This window comes from Spodoptera frugiperda, chromosome 20, assembly GCF_023101765.2.
Source record: "Spodoptera frugiperda isolate SF20-4 chromosome 20, AGI-APGP_CSIRO_Sfru_2.0, whole genome shotgun sequence".
In the NCBI taxonomy this organism is placed as follows: Eukaryota; Metazoa; Arthropoda; class Insecta; order Lepidoptera; family Noctuidae; genus Spodoptera; species Spodoptera frugiperda.
In genome coordinates, this window is record NC_064231.1 from 635,366 (window position 1) to 651,967 (window position 16,602).

General features: G+C 31.6%; 2 protein-coding genes across 2 annotated transcripts; both read right to left on the reverse strand.

Moving 5' to 3' along the window:
* Positions 1 to 101: 101 nt before the first annotated feature.
* On the reverse strand, positions 102 to 6,120 carry LOC118262047 (uncharacterized). The gene is made up of 4 exons (XM_035573149.2): positions 5,954 to 6,120; positions 5,697 to 5,777; positions 1,715 to 1,811; positions 102 to 1,403 (listed from the first exon to the last, which is right to left on the reverse strand). Exons 1-4 carry the CDS (start codon positions 5,975 to 5,977, stop codon positions 376 to 378), a joined length of 1,230 nt encoding a protein of 409 aa, XP_035429042.1. The 5' UTR covers positions 5,978 to 6,120; the 3' UTR covers positions 102 to 375.
* A 2,416-nt stretch (positions 6,121 to 8,536) lies between these two features.
* On the reverse strand, positions 8,537 to 13,284 carry LOC118261963 (cuticle protein 19-like). The gene is made up of 4 exons (XM_035573039.2): positions 13,127 to 13,284; positions 10,093 to 10,251; positions 9,100 to 9,196; positions 8,537 to 8,970 (listed from the first exon to the last, which is right to left on the reverse strand). The coding sequence occupies exons 1-4, from the start codon at positions 13,139 to 13,141 to the stop codon at positions 8,810 to 8,812; spliced, it is 432 nt and encodes a 143-aa protein (XP_035428932.2). The 5' UTR covers positions 13,142 to 13,284; the 3' UTR covers positions 8,537 to 8,809.
* Positions 13,285 to 16,602: the final 3,318 nt, after the last annotated feature.

Here is a 16,602-nt window from a genome sequence, read left to right on the forward strand (position 1 = left end):
AATTTCTTATACATTTACCTGTGGAATATTTGACGCATATTATTTATATGCCGCATTTTCTTCTTTTCTGAATAAACACTGGTAATAAAAATAAGACAAGGTTAAAAATAAATGGTTCGTTTGTAATTAAAATGCATTTTAATTTACAAAAGCGTCTCAGTCAATTAGTTTAAAGAAACTTTGGTTCGAATTAAGTCTTTTAACGACTTAAATAGGAGAAACACTTAACAATATTTTATTTTAATTTGGTTAATTCTCTTCAGTCTATCTCAACGTTTCTTATTCGAAAATTCTAATTACAACCTATCCGACTTAGGCCATATAGTTACACAGTACAGTATACATAAATAATCTAATTTGTATTTAACAAATAACTTAAATATCGAACATATCTAACAGGTTTATTACAGGTTTCTTCTTTTTCTTTACTATCTTTCGAACAACCTCCTTCTGCCCAGTTCCTCGAATGGAACCCGGGTACCTGTCATCCTGTGACGTGTCATCGAAGTTACTTGAAAACTGCGGACGTTCATATTCATCATCGAGTGTTCTAAAATCGTAAGGGTCAGGATGGGGCGTGGTATTCTTTAGTTTCTTCTTAGGAACTAAAATGTAATCACTTAAGTCATCGCTTGGGAAGCGGTGTTCTGGGTCTCTCGGCTTGTAAGGTCTCTTCTTCTTTGGTCTGGGAGGAAGATCATCTGGGTAATACTTTTCAGGAGCAGGCAAATCAGGTATCACTGGAAAAGTATATTTCACTGAAGCCGACGGTTTGACGGGATAGTCATCGTATTTATGCCCCTTAAAGTTACCGTTACCGTAATGCTTTGTTACGTATCTATCAAAGTCAATACTTGGTTCGGCGTATTTGTCGTACGAGTCTCTAAAGGAATCTGGGGGAAATTGTGGATATTTCTTATTCAACTCTAGATCGACATTGTTTGAATACAAATTGTCTCTATTAAAGTAGCTTTCTTTTTTAGTTTTTGTTTTGCAATTCGGGTCGAAATTAAACCCAACGTGACTTTGTGGATCAAATTCTGAGAACTCATCGCGTGGATGTTTGATGGCAATACTGTGTGCAAATTCACTGGCTTCTGAGTCTAGAGGATGATCATACGATGGATGTTTTGGTCTTTTCTTGTGAGGATACTCCTTTCGGTTAGCTTCGTATGGTTTTTTTGCTGGTCTTCTATCGTAGTAGTCTTCTTCTGGGTCTTCTGAGAAATCATAATACTTGTCATAGTCTCTCATTGCTTTTTCTTCTAGTATACTACGTCCTATGTCTGCAATGCCAAGTCTTTGGTTTTCTCTGTTAACAACAGCTTGGAATCCTGTCCTTGGTCCTGCTGAATATTCGACGGTTCTTGTAGATCCGTCTGGTTCTAGTACACTGTAGTGACCTGTAAAATAGAGAGAACAGATAGTGAGCAACATATCAAAATACATTATAAGTATTCGCTTATAACCATCATTCATGATTTATTACAATTTTCTTGAAGATTTTATTTTGGCGATACTCGAAGAGTAATGTGGAGATCGTTACCTATATGTAAAAATAATGATCTCATAATAAAATTAGTATTAGCCAACTTCCAAAAAAATTCTGTAAATATTTACAGTTTCCATAAATATTTCATACAAGAAGTTTTTAGTTAGTTTTCATAAACACGATTATTAGTAATTTCACATTATTAAAACAAATGTTTTATACCTTGAACAGTGTCACCATCTCGTGACTCCCATACTTGTTTAACATCTCCAGTTCTGCCATCAGTGACGCCATAGCTGAACGAGTAAGTTGATTTTCCCTGTCAATAAAAACAAAAGCATTCACTCATTAATTCAAACGACATTTTTTCCTTCCACTATAATTACGTTGTGATGTCTCTATATAGAAAAAAAACGGAGAATATGTGAGGCGATAGCTTGCGTGTAATAATTCGGTATTTTACTCATTATGACAATTGATTGCATGTTCAGCCATTTTAGTTTAATATTCTGAATAACTAATGAGGGATTTAATCGTTTCCATAACAAAGGTATGCAGGTAATTACAATCAGGTAGAGTGAGTGAGTGTATTAATGTCTGGCTGTCTGTCAAACCATTAGGCGTAACGCGTGCGGCATTTATCACTCTCGATCACGACTAGACGTTGCCCAACGTTGAGGTTACATTGTTCTGAATGACTCTAGACAAAATACTTTGTGAAATTGTTTCATATACTACATTGATTTATTATGTGCTAAATTATTTATTCAACATTTTTGAAAATTCTATACATTATTAAAGTATTTGATGTCACCTCTAAAAATATTGTTAAAATTCGACTTTCGTAGCTACAAAATCAATCAACATAATTACGTTTATAATTCACCTAAATCCATATATTAAATCTACCATTAAAATATAAATCCACCAAATTATTTAAGTTCGACATCCGTTAACATGTTTCTCGATGTTTATATAAATATTGGTGGCATAAATGTCACTTGTCGACGGCCATCTTCTTGTCAAGTTCAAGATGAGCAAGACAGGTGCGCGTGCGCATCACGTGCCGTTACTCAATGTCAATGACGGATCGTTCACTTTCGTTCGTTTCCGCTTCGATTCGCTCAACAAGATTCACTTTTTTAGAGTGTTGTGAAGTGTATGTATGTATGTATTATACATAATTCACACTCAACTTGATCAATACAAATCGAATCTTATGAATTTGGATTAAATTGATTGCAATTTTAATTCAACGTATAAAATTACACATTGTCACCGATTTTTTACGCACATGGAAACGGTAATCGATAACATTGTTAATTAATGGTTTGCGGCGTACGATTACATTAAAAAAAATATCGAAAGTGATGAAACTTTTACTAAGTAAAAAATCCAATGACAACGTACTAATTGGCAAGCGTTCGTGTACCTCGCTCCTGCAATTATGATTTGCATAATATGTAAAAAGAAAAAATAATAATTATTAAAAGCGACCAAGTAGAGCAGTGTAACAGTTGTACTAGTCGCGTTGCTTTGAGAAAAGTGGGTGAACCAGACAACCGGTGGCCGCATTCGTTTCGACATTCGGTGACCACTTTCAATAGTGCGAGTATTTGTGTGTATTAATATGTTGCAAGCCTCGTCACTGATAAGCGCAACCTACCTTTAACTACAGCAAAAAATAACCTGCAAAGATCTAGAACTAGAATTTCATTGATCCAAGTCCAATTAGCGCAGGTGGTAGCGATTGTGGAAGGCCACGTTGGAATGAATGGTGCATATGTCCTGAATCTTATGGAATTTTAATACCTTGACAGTAAGAATTAGGGACAATTAAGATATTATGAATTGAAATTAATAGTTTACCCTAGAATGTACCAGCGATTAGACGATTAATACTTGGTCATGTTGCTATTAATTACATGCTAGATTAAAATGTGTATTGATTAATAAATTAATGCTAATTTATTACTGTAAAGTGAAGCATTAATTAACCAATATGGTTTGTGCTGTGTCTTAATTAGTGTGCCTGTCTGAAATGAAAAAAGCTCGAGACTGAAAGAGTCTCGAGCTTTTTCCATTTCGGGCCAGAAATAGCATAGGATACGAAATACTTGTGATATTAGGAAGTCTTTCTAATATAATGATTTCGAAACTATATGAATATTCGTTGTCTTTTAAAGAGAGTTTTTAAGGTTTTTTTTGTCTAGTTACAGTTACGAAATTGAAGATTAGTAATTTCCTATTACAGATAAACTCATGGACGGATAAGTGGTGATTGTATACTTGAATGCCTTAGAAAACCTAAAATTGTACTCTAGATCTGAACTTCACCATATCTTTCACATATTAATCCTAATGATAATTACCTATTTAAACATAGAGCAATCCTTTTAGAAAGTTTTAATACTACATTTACATGAATTATTCATTATTTATGATTGATTATATCTCTATATATAACTCGATTATCTTACGTAATTGCTATAATCCTTGTAATAATAGGAAGAGAATGGAGAGCAGAGGAATGAATTATAATCAGATGTAAAATGTAATAACTGATTGATATCTTCATTGTATGTAACAAAAACATGAGATAGAAAGTGTTGATGATGTTGTGGACTATTAAAAATGTTGTTAATTAACACAGTGACTTGGATAAAACAGATACAAATGGGATGACGTGTCTCAAATGAAAGGATACAAGAATGAGGAAAAATTTGTGATAAACGACAAATACGCGGTTACGGTATGTAAATAGTAAAATTACATGTATGAGGTAAAACAGTAGTAGAGTGAATGAAGTTAAACATTTGTAAACAATGTTAAACAATGTTATGTTTAAAATTATTAATACATGATTGTATGCCATGAATCTAATAATATTTAAAATTTTCTGATTGATGAATTCGATATTATTGTTTTAATAAAAATTTTACAATATACTATTCTTTAGTATAAAATGCCGAACTTCGCGACACGTAGGTATATAAATCAAGTGAATAGCGATAAAGGTTCGGAATGGTACGATAGTGTGGAATATTACAATACGAAGCAAAATTAGATTTTTTATATGACGTACATTTAAAGTTTCAATTTAACATTTACATTTACTTACATTATTTAAAAAGTGAATTCAAACCAAAAAAAGAACATAACACGGTTAATTTACCACATCAAAAAAAGCTATGTAATTGCAAAAAGCAATGATCTACTTAAAATGCGCATTAATATCGAATTAATAAACAAAGAAAATGATGCAGATATTAATTTAAGTAATTATACGTATAATTATAATTTCGACGCCTACTTGCGTATTTAAATTGACAGGCGCATGCGACCGCCGCTCTAGTATTATAGTGAAACGCGTGAGCTATCGTGTTTTATGATCGAAAGAAGTTTTTTTTTTACAATCGTGCTATTAACGGTTTATAGTTGTTTTAGTTTTAATGGCTCTTTATGTCACACTAAGTACTTAATATTAGAAATTATTTATTGTCCATTAAGTATGTACTAGAAAGTTTTTGTTCCTGTTCGTGACATTTTATGTATCTTCCTATTCTTTTATGAATTTCTATGTATGTCAAATTATATTTATGTGCTTATATATATATTGGTTTATACCTAATAAACACTGAGTATCGACAAGTTACATATTGTTACACAACATATACATATAGATTAAACATACGGATGAAAAAAGGTATGAAAAGCTTAAAGCAAGGAATGAGCTACTGCTGCGCATCTCATAAACGAAATTGGCTATGAAATATATTGTATTCTAAGATATAGCAAATATGTATTTGAATATAAATATGTTTAAGGAAATGTATTTTTAAATAACCCATAGACGCTTTTATAACAAAAAAAAATGTGTGAGAAGATGTCCGGAATTATAATAAAACACAATACACAAACGAATAAAAAGAATATCTTTGAAAGATTTTCTATTATAAATTATAATATTATTTGTTGATCTACCTATATTGAGAACGTTATTCATTTTCATTTTTAGCTAAAGCATGGCTTGAACACAAATATCAAGAAAATGCAAAAGATTTCCATTTCATACAAAATGATTACTACTAGTAAAGCAATACCTAATACTTAAGATTAGATAGATTACAATAAGTACTTAAGAATAAGAAAATAACAAATGTATACACTAAATGAAAACGAAATCATATTTGATTTTACTCACTTTGTCAGGCGTCTGCGCTATAATGTCTTCCACATAATCGCCTTCTTGACAATTGGATGCTAACAAATTTGCCAAGAGGATCTAAAATGAATAGAAAATAACTTAATTTTAACTACATGATAACATTGCAATTTTACTGAGTAATATAACAAAAATCTTAATCAAGCTTTTGTCATATATTATTATGTAATACAAATAATAATTTATTGTCATTGTAAATTACTAAAATTTAATTTAAATTAATTAAATTTACATACCAATATCACAAGCGCTTTATCCATGATTACTGTATCCCACCATATACACGTCACGATATTAACAAAACAAAAACCATAGAAAAAAATATTAATAAATTACTATAAACTTGTCCATTTCAAGGTTGAAGCCAGATAGAGACGAGCCGCGACGACCACCACTTACCTATTTATAAACGCACACAGGAACACCCCCAGGCGAGCGTGTGTTACACACACCCACACATACACACGTGACAATTACTGGACTAGGATGTGATACATGTAATTGTAGATCAGTTACCGGTAACTATCAGATAATTGTGCCTTACACTTTAAAGAGACAAGTTATAAAATTTATCTTTTAAATGTTAACGACTAATTGCCACTTTCATGCTTGAAAAAATTTTAGTCGTAAAGATCTTATGAATCAATCTGTAACAAATAAATTCACAACATTTAATATCTTTAGTTCAGTAAATAATAAAAAGAACAAGAAAAAATATGAGGACTTTTAATGGTCAAACTATCAATACAATACAATGTCTCTAATACAGGAGAGGAGAAAAAGAAAATAATTTGGAAAATTAAATGAAAATGCCACTAAACAGCTCCTTTTGATGAAAAAATTCGAAACGTAAAAGTCAATGTATAATCATCGATAAGTAATTAATTAAAATAAAATTTCATACCAGCATGCAAATCAATGAAAGTGAACGCTTTCAGTTATGATCGCATGAAAGTCATTGCAGTTACAGTTAACGCATAACGCACAATAGTAAATGTCGTAATTTGCAATTGTAATCATTATCTGACAATATTACGATATTCGGAGCCAGTTTGAAATGTATTGAAGACCTTGACACAATGTCAGTTAATGAAAGTAAGTTCTGCATACGTTTATTGTCGACTTTTTGCTCCCGGCCCTTGCTTTTACCAGCTTTTGTAATCATAAGCCTCTTAAATAATTAAAAATACTGTTCCATATCATAATTAAAATAATAAATAAAAGTAAACTTATCGTCACATTTTTTATCTTCCACAAAGTAGACAGATATGCAAAATTGTACATATACGATGTAATGTTCACATTTCACCAGTGATGCTATAAATTCGATGTGTCTGAAAAAATATACTTTCAATTATGGTAAATATAGTATATACCTACTTTGCCCTTCTCAGGAACTGAATCCGAGACCAACGAAGCAGTTACTTGCCATTATGTTTGGTTTAAAAGTAGTGGATTTGTAAGAGCAACCCAACCAAAGCTTATATACGAATATAAGACAGTATACGAACTGTTTTAAAAAAATGGGAAATGCACTTAATATCTAACTACAATAAGGAACTTTTACATTGTTGCAAATACACGACAATGTACTAATATTCCACTAATGAAATTTTATATGACCATTAAAATGAAAGGCTTAGTGTTCGCATGCTTCCATTTTTATTTTCAACATTTTTCCAACATAGGAATGGAATTATTCGGAGATGAAAGATTAATTACCATCTGCAAACATACTTTGATCAGTACAAATATTACAAAGTCTTCAATCCATATGTGTAGGACTATGGGTACAAATATGAGGAACCCAAACATATAATCTTTCTTCAAGAATTTTCCGGTGCACACCCGGAATGACTGAAAAGATAAACAGTTCCGATAATCTACTTAACAAAGAAACAAGCGATGCTAGAATAAGATTAATGGCATTGTTATGCAAAAAACGGCTTTGTATAAAAGTAAGAATAGAGCGGTAATCGCATACATCTATCATTATAGTCAAAACAATGGTCAAAAGAAAGTAATTTATTGGTGTTAGTGACATACGTCGCTTCTTTAACGTAGTATTAAACCAATATCCTGATATCAGGTATTCCAACTGTTGAAGCGTAACATCAATGTAACGACACACTGTCACTGACGTCATTCGTCTATAAGTAAAACTGTTTTCACACTAAACAGTAAAAGTAATGGATACTTACACAGATTTTATTGATGATTACTTGAATGTGACAAAATTGATTTTAATTTTCTTGGCAAGAGTACATAATTTATTTTAGTAGCAGATTATTATAGCTTAATTTTCATAACATTTTTTTAATACAAGAGTAACTCTACTACTTTTTTGGCAAGTGGTAAGCACCGGCCATGAAAACGTCAGGAATTTTCACAAGACGTTAGTCTTTAGAACTGAATAGAACAGAAATAAAATTTCATTACTTTACAATCAAACCTAATTCTCTGCACTCAAGTTTGCTACCACAATTGTTAAAACACAAATATTGCCAACAATAAGTTTAAAAGTCTTGTAACTGAATTAGTATTGTCAAATTACGCTTGTGTTTTGAAAAATGATGTCGGTCACGACATTATGTCGTTGTGTCTAATCGTTTAAGTTAAAAGATGTAGACATTAAAGGATTGAATAATTTTACAATCACAAATGACGTTTACGTGTGAACGTCCTTGTAATATTTATTAATGACCGCTCAACAATGTTTCATGCTTCGACTACTCCTGTAACGATGATGAATTTCAGCAGGAAAAGCGGCTTAATTCATCACTTTCATTTATGAATGAGCAAAAAATGAAACACGTGTCTAGTAAGTAGTTTTCTTTATTTTTCATCCCGCTGTATCAAAACAATTAACGATTCATCGCTACTTTACAAACCTTACGAGCTAATACAGTAATAATTACCTTTCTGATAATTATATTATATTTCGATACGCACGTTTAACATTATAAATATACATCGAAGTTAATATCACAGTCTGACACTGGTTTAAGAATTATTCGGGTTATTGATTAAACTTAAAGCAATGCCATCTATCGGGCGTCATTGGAACCACGTGGTATGTTGTACAGCGCCATCTAGTAGTGGGAGTAGTAGCCACCTGAGCTATGAGTGTTGTAGTGTTGTGGGTGGTGCGCATGACCAATGCGTTTGACTACGGCGTTGAAACCGTGGATTTTGTCAGCTGTGTATTCTACGATGCGAGTGGTGCCATCTGGTTCGGCCAGGGAATAAGCGCCTGCGAAATTTTATTGTTTTATCAGTATGATAGATAGCGTAGTTTTCAACAATTAAATTATCAAATCAATAGTCACTGCACTGCAAATAAGATCATAATTATTTATGAAATAGTTATATAATATCGTACCTTTGACAACATCCCCATCTCGGCTCTCCCACTGCGTCTTATGATCACCGGTGTGAGGGTCTGCTACGGCATAATCGAACGAGTATTTTGGGTATGACTGAAAAATATTTAGAAAATCTTGAAAAACATCTTAACGGTAAATTATATATGAAAACATGAATATAATGTCATAAAACAATAAACATTCAACGAAGCAACTGTATTAATATTCTGTGGAACAAAAGACATCAACGCGCGCATAATGTTTCTTACTATCTTCTGTTTTTGAATGTAACTGTATTGACTAAATGAGGAAATATTAATTGTATATATATGTTATTATTGAAAATAATATAACATTTAATGTATATGAAACCATAATTATACTTTACAATTGAAGCCTTGAAATCAATTGTAGTTCTAATATCTACTACTACGAAAAATACCTATTTAAACTGATTTAAGAAATAGTCGCTTATCATTTCGTAATGACAAATTTTTACTTTCCGGTATAAGGCAGTGTAATGAGGCAACTCATATCCGAATTTCCTCAAACTTCACAATACAAATGACAAGTGTGACGCAAACTTTCAAGTATGGGACGTCATGGTGAGTAAACATCATAAGCGTGACGATTTATACCATGGTACCTATGTAAAGAACTTTAAACCCTATGCAATCTTAAATAAAGATGATACTTGTTTATATGAAAACGTGTTTAGAGTGCTTCGATGTCCTGATTTATGAACATTGGATGTGATTTTATCAGAATATTTATCAGAGCGTTTAGGTAAATAAGAAAAAGGATTATACAGTATTTATTTAATGCTTGAAAGGTATTGTTTATTTCTTTTAGAATTCGTGCATATGTTTCTGAAATTCCTTGTTAAAGACAGATGTAATTTTAACTTTATTACGTTTACGTTAAGATTAAAAATCCATAGTTTAGCGGTGCCGTCCATGTGACAACCATTTTTTCATTTAAAATGGTTAACAATAAAATAAGCTACTTACATAATAATCCTGGCTATGTCCGTGTCCATAGTCTGCTTGGACTGGATAGTAGCCGCTGTAGCCTCCGTGGCTACCTCCATAGCCTGACAAACCACCTCCATACCCAGCACCAATGTAGCCGGCATTAGCAGCAGCACACACGGCCACGAATATAACAACCTGGAACAAATAATCAAACTTATTTTTTACTAGAGTTTTTTACCCTTAATATGAGTATCGAAACGTGAGTACGTTCGGCGCTTGGTCGGTTTATTCGAGCCGGGCAATCAGAACGCCGAATACTTTTACATATACAATGTTTTATTTCTGTTATATAACAAAATAAAAGTGTCTAATACTTTTCCATTATCTAACTGCCGGACTAAACAGATTCTTATTTTTCATACCCCGTCATCACCGTTATTCACATACAAAACTTTGGTGTGTATGATCTATAAATTGTTATTCATGGACTGCTCAGAGTAAAAGTTAAACTACTGACTCTAGTATAGTGTATTGTTATTGGATAATAATAATAATAGCGTTATTGGTTGCAGTGAAATTCTTAGCTGTCACGGGTATTTGACTTTTCCTAGTGAATGACCACTATGACCAACATTGAAAAGGAGGCCATTATTTGTACTTGTTACACAGGCTTCACATAATTATGTTTGAATGAATAAATATACATTAAAAGTTTTAGAACACTAAGATGAACTAAAGACTGAATCAATAATGTATATACCGCCGCACTCAGAGTCATTAAATTATTGCTTAACCCAGTCCTTAGTTATTGTTATTGAACAAAATCGTTACTAAGGAATAGTTTAAATAATCATTAAATGTCTCGGAGTACGGCAGTTAGTCACTGAATCATTCATGGTTTTTAATGAATGAAAAATAAAATTGACTACTAGCAGAAAATGCAACACTGATTCTATTAATACTGAAGTAATATAACGTGATTTACAAACAAATACCATGACCGTATACAAGGGCAAAAAGACAAAAACAATACAATTCGCTCCAAATAACAATAGAATTACAATCAAGAAAATTCGCACTAATTATAATAGTGACATTTAAGGTCAGTGTTATACGGTTCATATTTGATTATTTTCATTCATCACATATGATAACAATGCTAATACATACACAGTGAGATAATAGTTTACAACCAAACAAAATTAAAGTCATTAGTCAATATTAGCTGAGCTCTCGTTACATGGCCTGTCTACATGTTTCGAGGTCAGATTAAATTGGTAACTGTTTTGATTTGCGATCGTGGGTATATTATGAAGACATTATAACAATAGGAGAAGCAAAAACAAACGCAGGAAGCTTTGATCTAATAAAAAGTACATGTGTTTTCATATCATGTTCCGATTTTTTTTTGTAGGAAACAAACGATGTTTTGGTGTACGTATAGACCAATTTCAGGTTTGAGTCGTAATTATGAGATCAGTTTGATATTTCAGTTACTAGATATATTAAAGCATTGACTGCCGAAATGAAATTATTGAAGGCAAATCCTCTGCTAAGCGTCAGTTAACAGTGATCGACCGCGGCGTTTAATGTAATGAATTTCACATTTTTTTAATCATTAATTTCATGTAATGTAATGAAAACGGTATATGTATAGTTTTGTTAAACTTTACTCTAGTTTATAAGTTATACCATGTACCTTTTTAATGAATAAATAAATAATAATAATAACCATTGCCATACTTTTAGTTAAAGCTTAAATAAAACACACGTTGTAATGCTCATTTTTATCAAACGTGATGTGAACCATGTATTTGGAAATGACAATTGAAGAACAATAAAAGATAATTATCTAAGAATGTATGCATGCACAAAAAGCATACGTTTTTACACTCGAGTAGAGTACGATTCATTACGTACTATGTAAACAATGAAAAATAACTTTTCTACTACATAACTGATTACGTGTTAGTCATGTTGTTATATCGATATTTCCCATAACTTTACTACGTTACGTTTATTCACTTCGAATCGTTGTTAAATGTACTGTAACGGTAATGAATACGCGTTTTTTGTGATGATATAACCGTTTGTCACGTAAATAAACATTTTTAAGCTATCTAACAACTCCAAAGCTACGGACTACTTAGTAAGTGTACCGGGGCTCCGGCTTAAAAAGCAGGAGTAGGAACGGGGTGGTTTTTAGTCAGTAGGAGTCTGATACTCCCTCTCGCCTCGTCCAAGGCGGGAGAAGTCATTTGATGATTTAACCCCCTCAAAAAAGCTATGCTGTAGCTAAAAACTTTGTAAATATACACATAAATATATTTAAGTCGACAAAAGTCGATCACCGAGATGGTGACCTGTTTATGTCTGTGTGATATGTATCCAAATGTAAAATGAGAGAAATTAGCCTGTGTGTGCCTTTATTATTACTTTTACGAATATTAATATTATTTTTAAGGTCTGGAATAGAAATTCTGATCATTTTTCAGGAAGTCCGTTGGTTCCTAATAATTTCATTATCAGATCTCAAAAAGGGCCTAAAGCAAAATTTAAAAAGGGACTAGTTAATACTTCAGGATTCCGTAGATCAATATTAGGTACTAGGCTGAAAATATTGTTGAGATTTTGGTCTATTTTTTTTTTTGGTTTGGTTATGATTTAGTTATTTTATCATTTTAAATATTTATAGTGAATGGTAGTTATGTTCATACGCATTTGAGAATTATGTATTATTTGGTTATTGAATGAAAAGCTCTAATCGAAACAGTCTTGAAAATCTTGTTTCCCATTAACTACGAAATGATAATGATGTATAATAATTTTAATAAAATAAAACTGAATTGTTAATTCGATCGTTATAAGCAAAGCATCATTTTAATAAAGATGAATTTAGTTTTTAAAAGAAATCGAATATGACTATGACTTATACTCGTACATGTAATTGTCGTAATCAGACAATAATAATTATCATTATCATTAAAAATAAAGAACTAATTAAAACACCCCTTACAAACTGTTGCTCTTTACGTTTAAAAAATAATACGCACAAAACCACCGCACTTACTTGGAAGGCACGCATTTTCACAATTTCAAAGGTCACTTTCGTCCTCTTCGACACAGCCGACAGGAGCTGAACTGACACTGATGCAGGTCTTGCCAGGCCCACTGTATTTATAACAAGCACTTCTATTGCACCATCTATGCGTACGTTTGGTATAGCGGCGTGGTATACGTCTTTTAGACCGATATGTGTCGACGAGGTTTGTTCTAATGTGTAGGTAGAATTTGAGTTTTACGAGGAATAGGAGATTATAATGGTTGTGTATGTGGTTCAGAAGCCAAATATTGAGATATTTGTAAGTTTCACTTATAAATAATATTCAAAATGATTTATGACGATTTTACCATAATAGTATGAACGGGATCAAAAAAATTGATTAAAATTAGTTCTTATTGGCAATAGCGTTAGGTAGATTTTTAAATTCACTTTAAAATGATCATTCATTCTACAAAAGATAAATATGTATCTTTATACTATTTGTATCTTTAAACATATTTATCTTTATAGACTCTTTCATATATGGTATCGGAATTGTAAATAGCTATAGCTACAGCAAGTTCTTAGTCAATATTCTAATAAACTACACCTTAATAAAACAGTTGTTGAGATTTTCTATCATATAACAAAGCTATTCCAAAAATGATGTTATACAACCTGTAACAAAAAGGGGTATACATATCAATTGCACGGTTTCTATATAACATAACAAACGATACGAGAAGGGTTTTTTAAACTCATGTTTTCATGGTACCAAGTTATGAATTTTTCCAAAACCTAAATTTAAGCTGAAACTTCGTGTAGAGATTCTATTCAACCTGTATTCATCAGCGCTTCTTGATGTATATGGTAATTTTGTTACACGTTGTATGTTCTGAGAGCGATGTCTCTTATTTTCAAAATAGAAAAGCTATATCTAATCTAGCTATATCTCGACTTTTAGACGGATGTGAGAAAGTACTAACTTGTGTGAGCTAAAGTATTGTGGTGGCCTGGAGGTTGCGGTGCCGGTCCTCTACCATGAGGGTGCGGGTTAGTACCGCATCATGTGAGATATTTCAATTTATACGCACTAATTATTCTTATATTATTGAAGCAATTTCTTCAACGCTTAAAGTATTTTTTTTATTTATATGCCTCGTTTTTTTCATGTTTCTTATATATCATTAAAAATTTTAAGTTGTAAACATTTTAGTCATAGTTTTTATTATTATTTAGTCTATATAATTATATTATGTTTAAATTATGATATTCGTAGGTATATAGGTATTTAGGTATATAGGTAATATAGGTATTTAAAGATATTTCTCAACCTTTTTATATTCGGATCCATGACTTCCCAGTCTTCTTTACTAGATTCATAAAGGTGTAAACTATATCAAAATGTAATCAGTTTTATGATAGCTATCAATCATAGAAATAAGTTCAATAAAATTTTATGTTTTAAACCAGATTCTTGTAACTGGGACTATTATATAATTAATCATAATCAATTTTATTAGAAATATTTATGATGAGCACATTTTTAATGAAAAGGATTGCAAGCATTGTGCCATAATATATATGTAATTATATATGTATTGAAATGCTTCTTATCCCCGAAAGGGTAGGCAGATATACACATTATAGGATGCAATGCCATTAAACAATGTACACCCACTTTAGACTGTTTATGTTATATAAGGTTCATATAATAGAGGGTGAGCCTATTGATGGAAATCTAAATGTATAGAAAACAGGACAATATCTGAAAGCATTTCAATTTTCAAGTTTGTGCTGCGATAACTACAGTTTCAAGGCCATGGGAAAAAATTTGAATAAGCAACGTGCAAATTAGAGCTTATGAATCACTGTACATAAACGAAGGATAAATAGTGGGGCAGAATCATATGAATTAATGTTCGATCTTTACTAGTTGTTACAAGAAAACTTTAAGTATTTATTTTTATATAATATTTTTGTCTATATATAAAAGTATTAATTTTTATATAATATTTTTGTCGACGATAAGGTTTATGAAGGTACTTAATAAACCTCAGATAACTTTTTTTTTTAAAAGGAAACCGTTTTAAACTTTTTTACCTCCTCCTAATTGTTTTAGGTCAAGTCACCTAAAACCTTCTCCTTAGTCTGAAAAATACTTTGCAGAAAACCACACTAAAATCGGTTCAGTTACGCAAGATAAACACGCACAAACATACATACGTACAGGTCAAACTGAGGACCACCCTTTATTAAAGTTTTAATTTTTTTAATTAACCAACAAGATGAATATGAAAATAAGTCACCGCCATATTGTTTTTTTTTTATTAACTTCTATGTAATAAAGTACATACATACATCAAGCATCTATCACCACCTTATTACAACTAATACATATTTTTCGAAATCTCGAAGCCGCAAGCGTTGCTCACAATATTACCTACATTGTTACGTGCCCCGACTATCAAACCAATTGATCTACATACATAGTTTATTGGGTGCGCTATTTATTGCACTAAATAATTATTAAGCTGAGTTGCGTACGCACATTGTATTGAGATACTATTGTTTTGTTTCAATATTCAATGAGGTTATAAGTACAACTATTAGCTACTAAAGTGTATGCTGCGGATTGACAATGTTTGGTTTACATTGACATGATCCATATTCATATCAAAAATGTCTATTATATTTATCATTAGTATTCTATAAGTAAAAGTGATAGAACTCCCAATCTACCTACGAATGAACGGTCATGGTTAGGATATAAGTAAACGTACAAGTGGATTAAAATTTTGCAAATTTTCGATGATCATCATCGTCATCAACAGCTCATGACATTTGGTTTATGTACCTCTTTTACTTAAGAAGGGTTTTTATAGTCGGCTCATGGCAAGTGAATTAGAGATTGCAATTTAAAAAGAGCCTTTCAGAGAGCTCTGCCGTTCCTTTGCGAATTGAATTATTTTTAAGTTTATATACATAATATGAGTGCTATAAATGATTTAGCATGTACAATAATTAAAGACTTAAAAGGATGTCTAAATCACTAAGGCAGTCAGTAACGTCCTGTAGTTGTTAGTCATTTCCTAGTTCTAAATGTCATACGGATAAGACGTAATTAATCAACTTAAATGTATTAATTTAGTCTTATGACTGATATGAGACTAAATGAACTACAATATAAAGACGTAAAGTAGGTACTAAACCTAATATCAACTTTACTTGAAGATGAATATGAATATGAACCTTAGTGCCAGGAAGATTTAATTTCCAATTGTTTGTGTTTTCGACTGCAAATCCAACAGCATGGAATAATATTCATTTTTGTATATCATTATATCAGTCACAAGATCGATCGGCTTTAATAATTTCCAGATTAGCTGGTTGGTTGCGTATAGTATTAAGCGGCTCTTTGCAACTTTTATCAGTTGCGTGTATAAACAATAGAATGTAACACAGGATACATAAAAAAATAATGCTTAAATGTGCTACAGCAT

Excerpts from the sequence above, each read along its gene's own strand:
- LOC118262047 (XM_035573149.2), bottom strand. The coding sequence starts at position 5,977 with ATGGATAAAGCGCTTGTGATATTG. Across the intron at positions 1,812-5,696 it reads TAGCGCAGACGCCTGACAAA|GGAAAATCAACTTACTCGTT; the intron begins GTGAGTAAAATC and ends TTTTATTGACAG. Across the intron at positions 1,404-1,714 it reads AGATGGTGACACTGTTCAAG|GTCACTACAGTGTACTAGAA; the intron begins GTATAAAACATT and ends TCTATTTTACAG.
- LOC118261963 (XM_035573039.2), bottom strand. Across the intron at positions 9,197-10,092 it reads GACATAGCCAGGATTATTAT|TCATACCCAAAATACTCGTT; the intron begins GTAAGTAGCTTA and ends AATATTTTTCAG. Across the intron at positions 8,971-9,099 it reads AGATGGGGATGTTGTCAAAG|GCGCTTATTCCCTGGCCGAA; the intron begins GTACGATATTAT and ends AAAATTTCGCAG.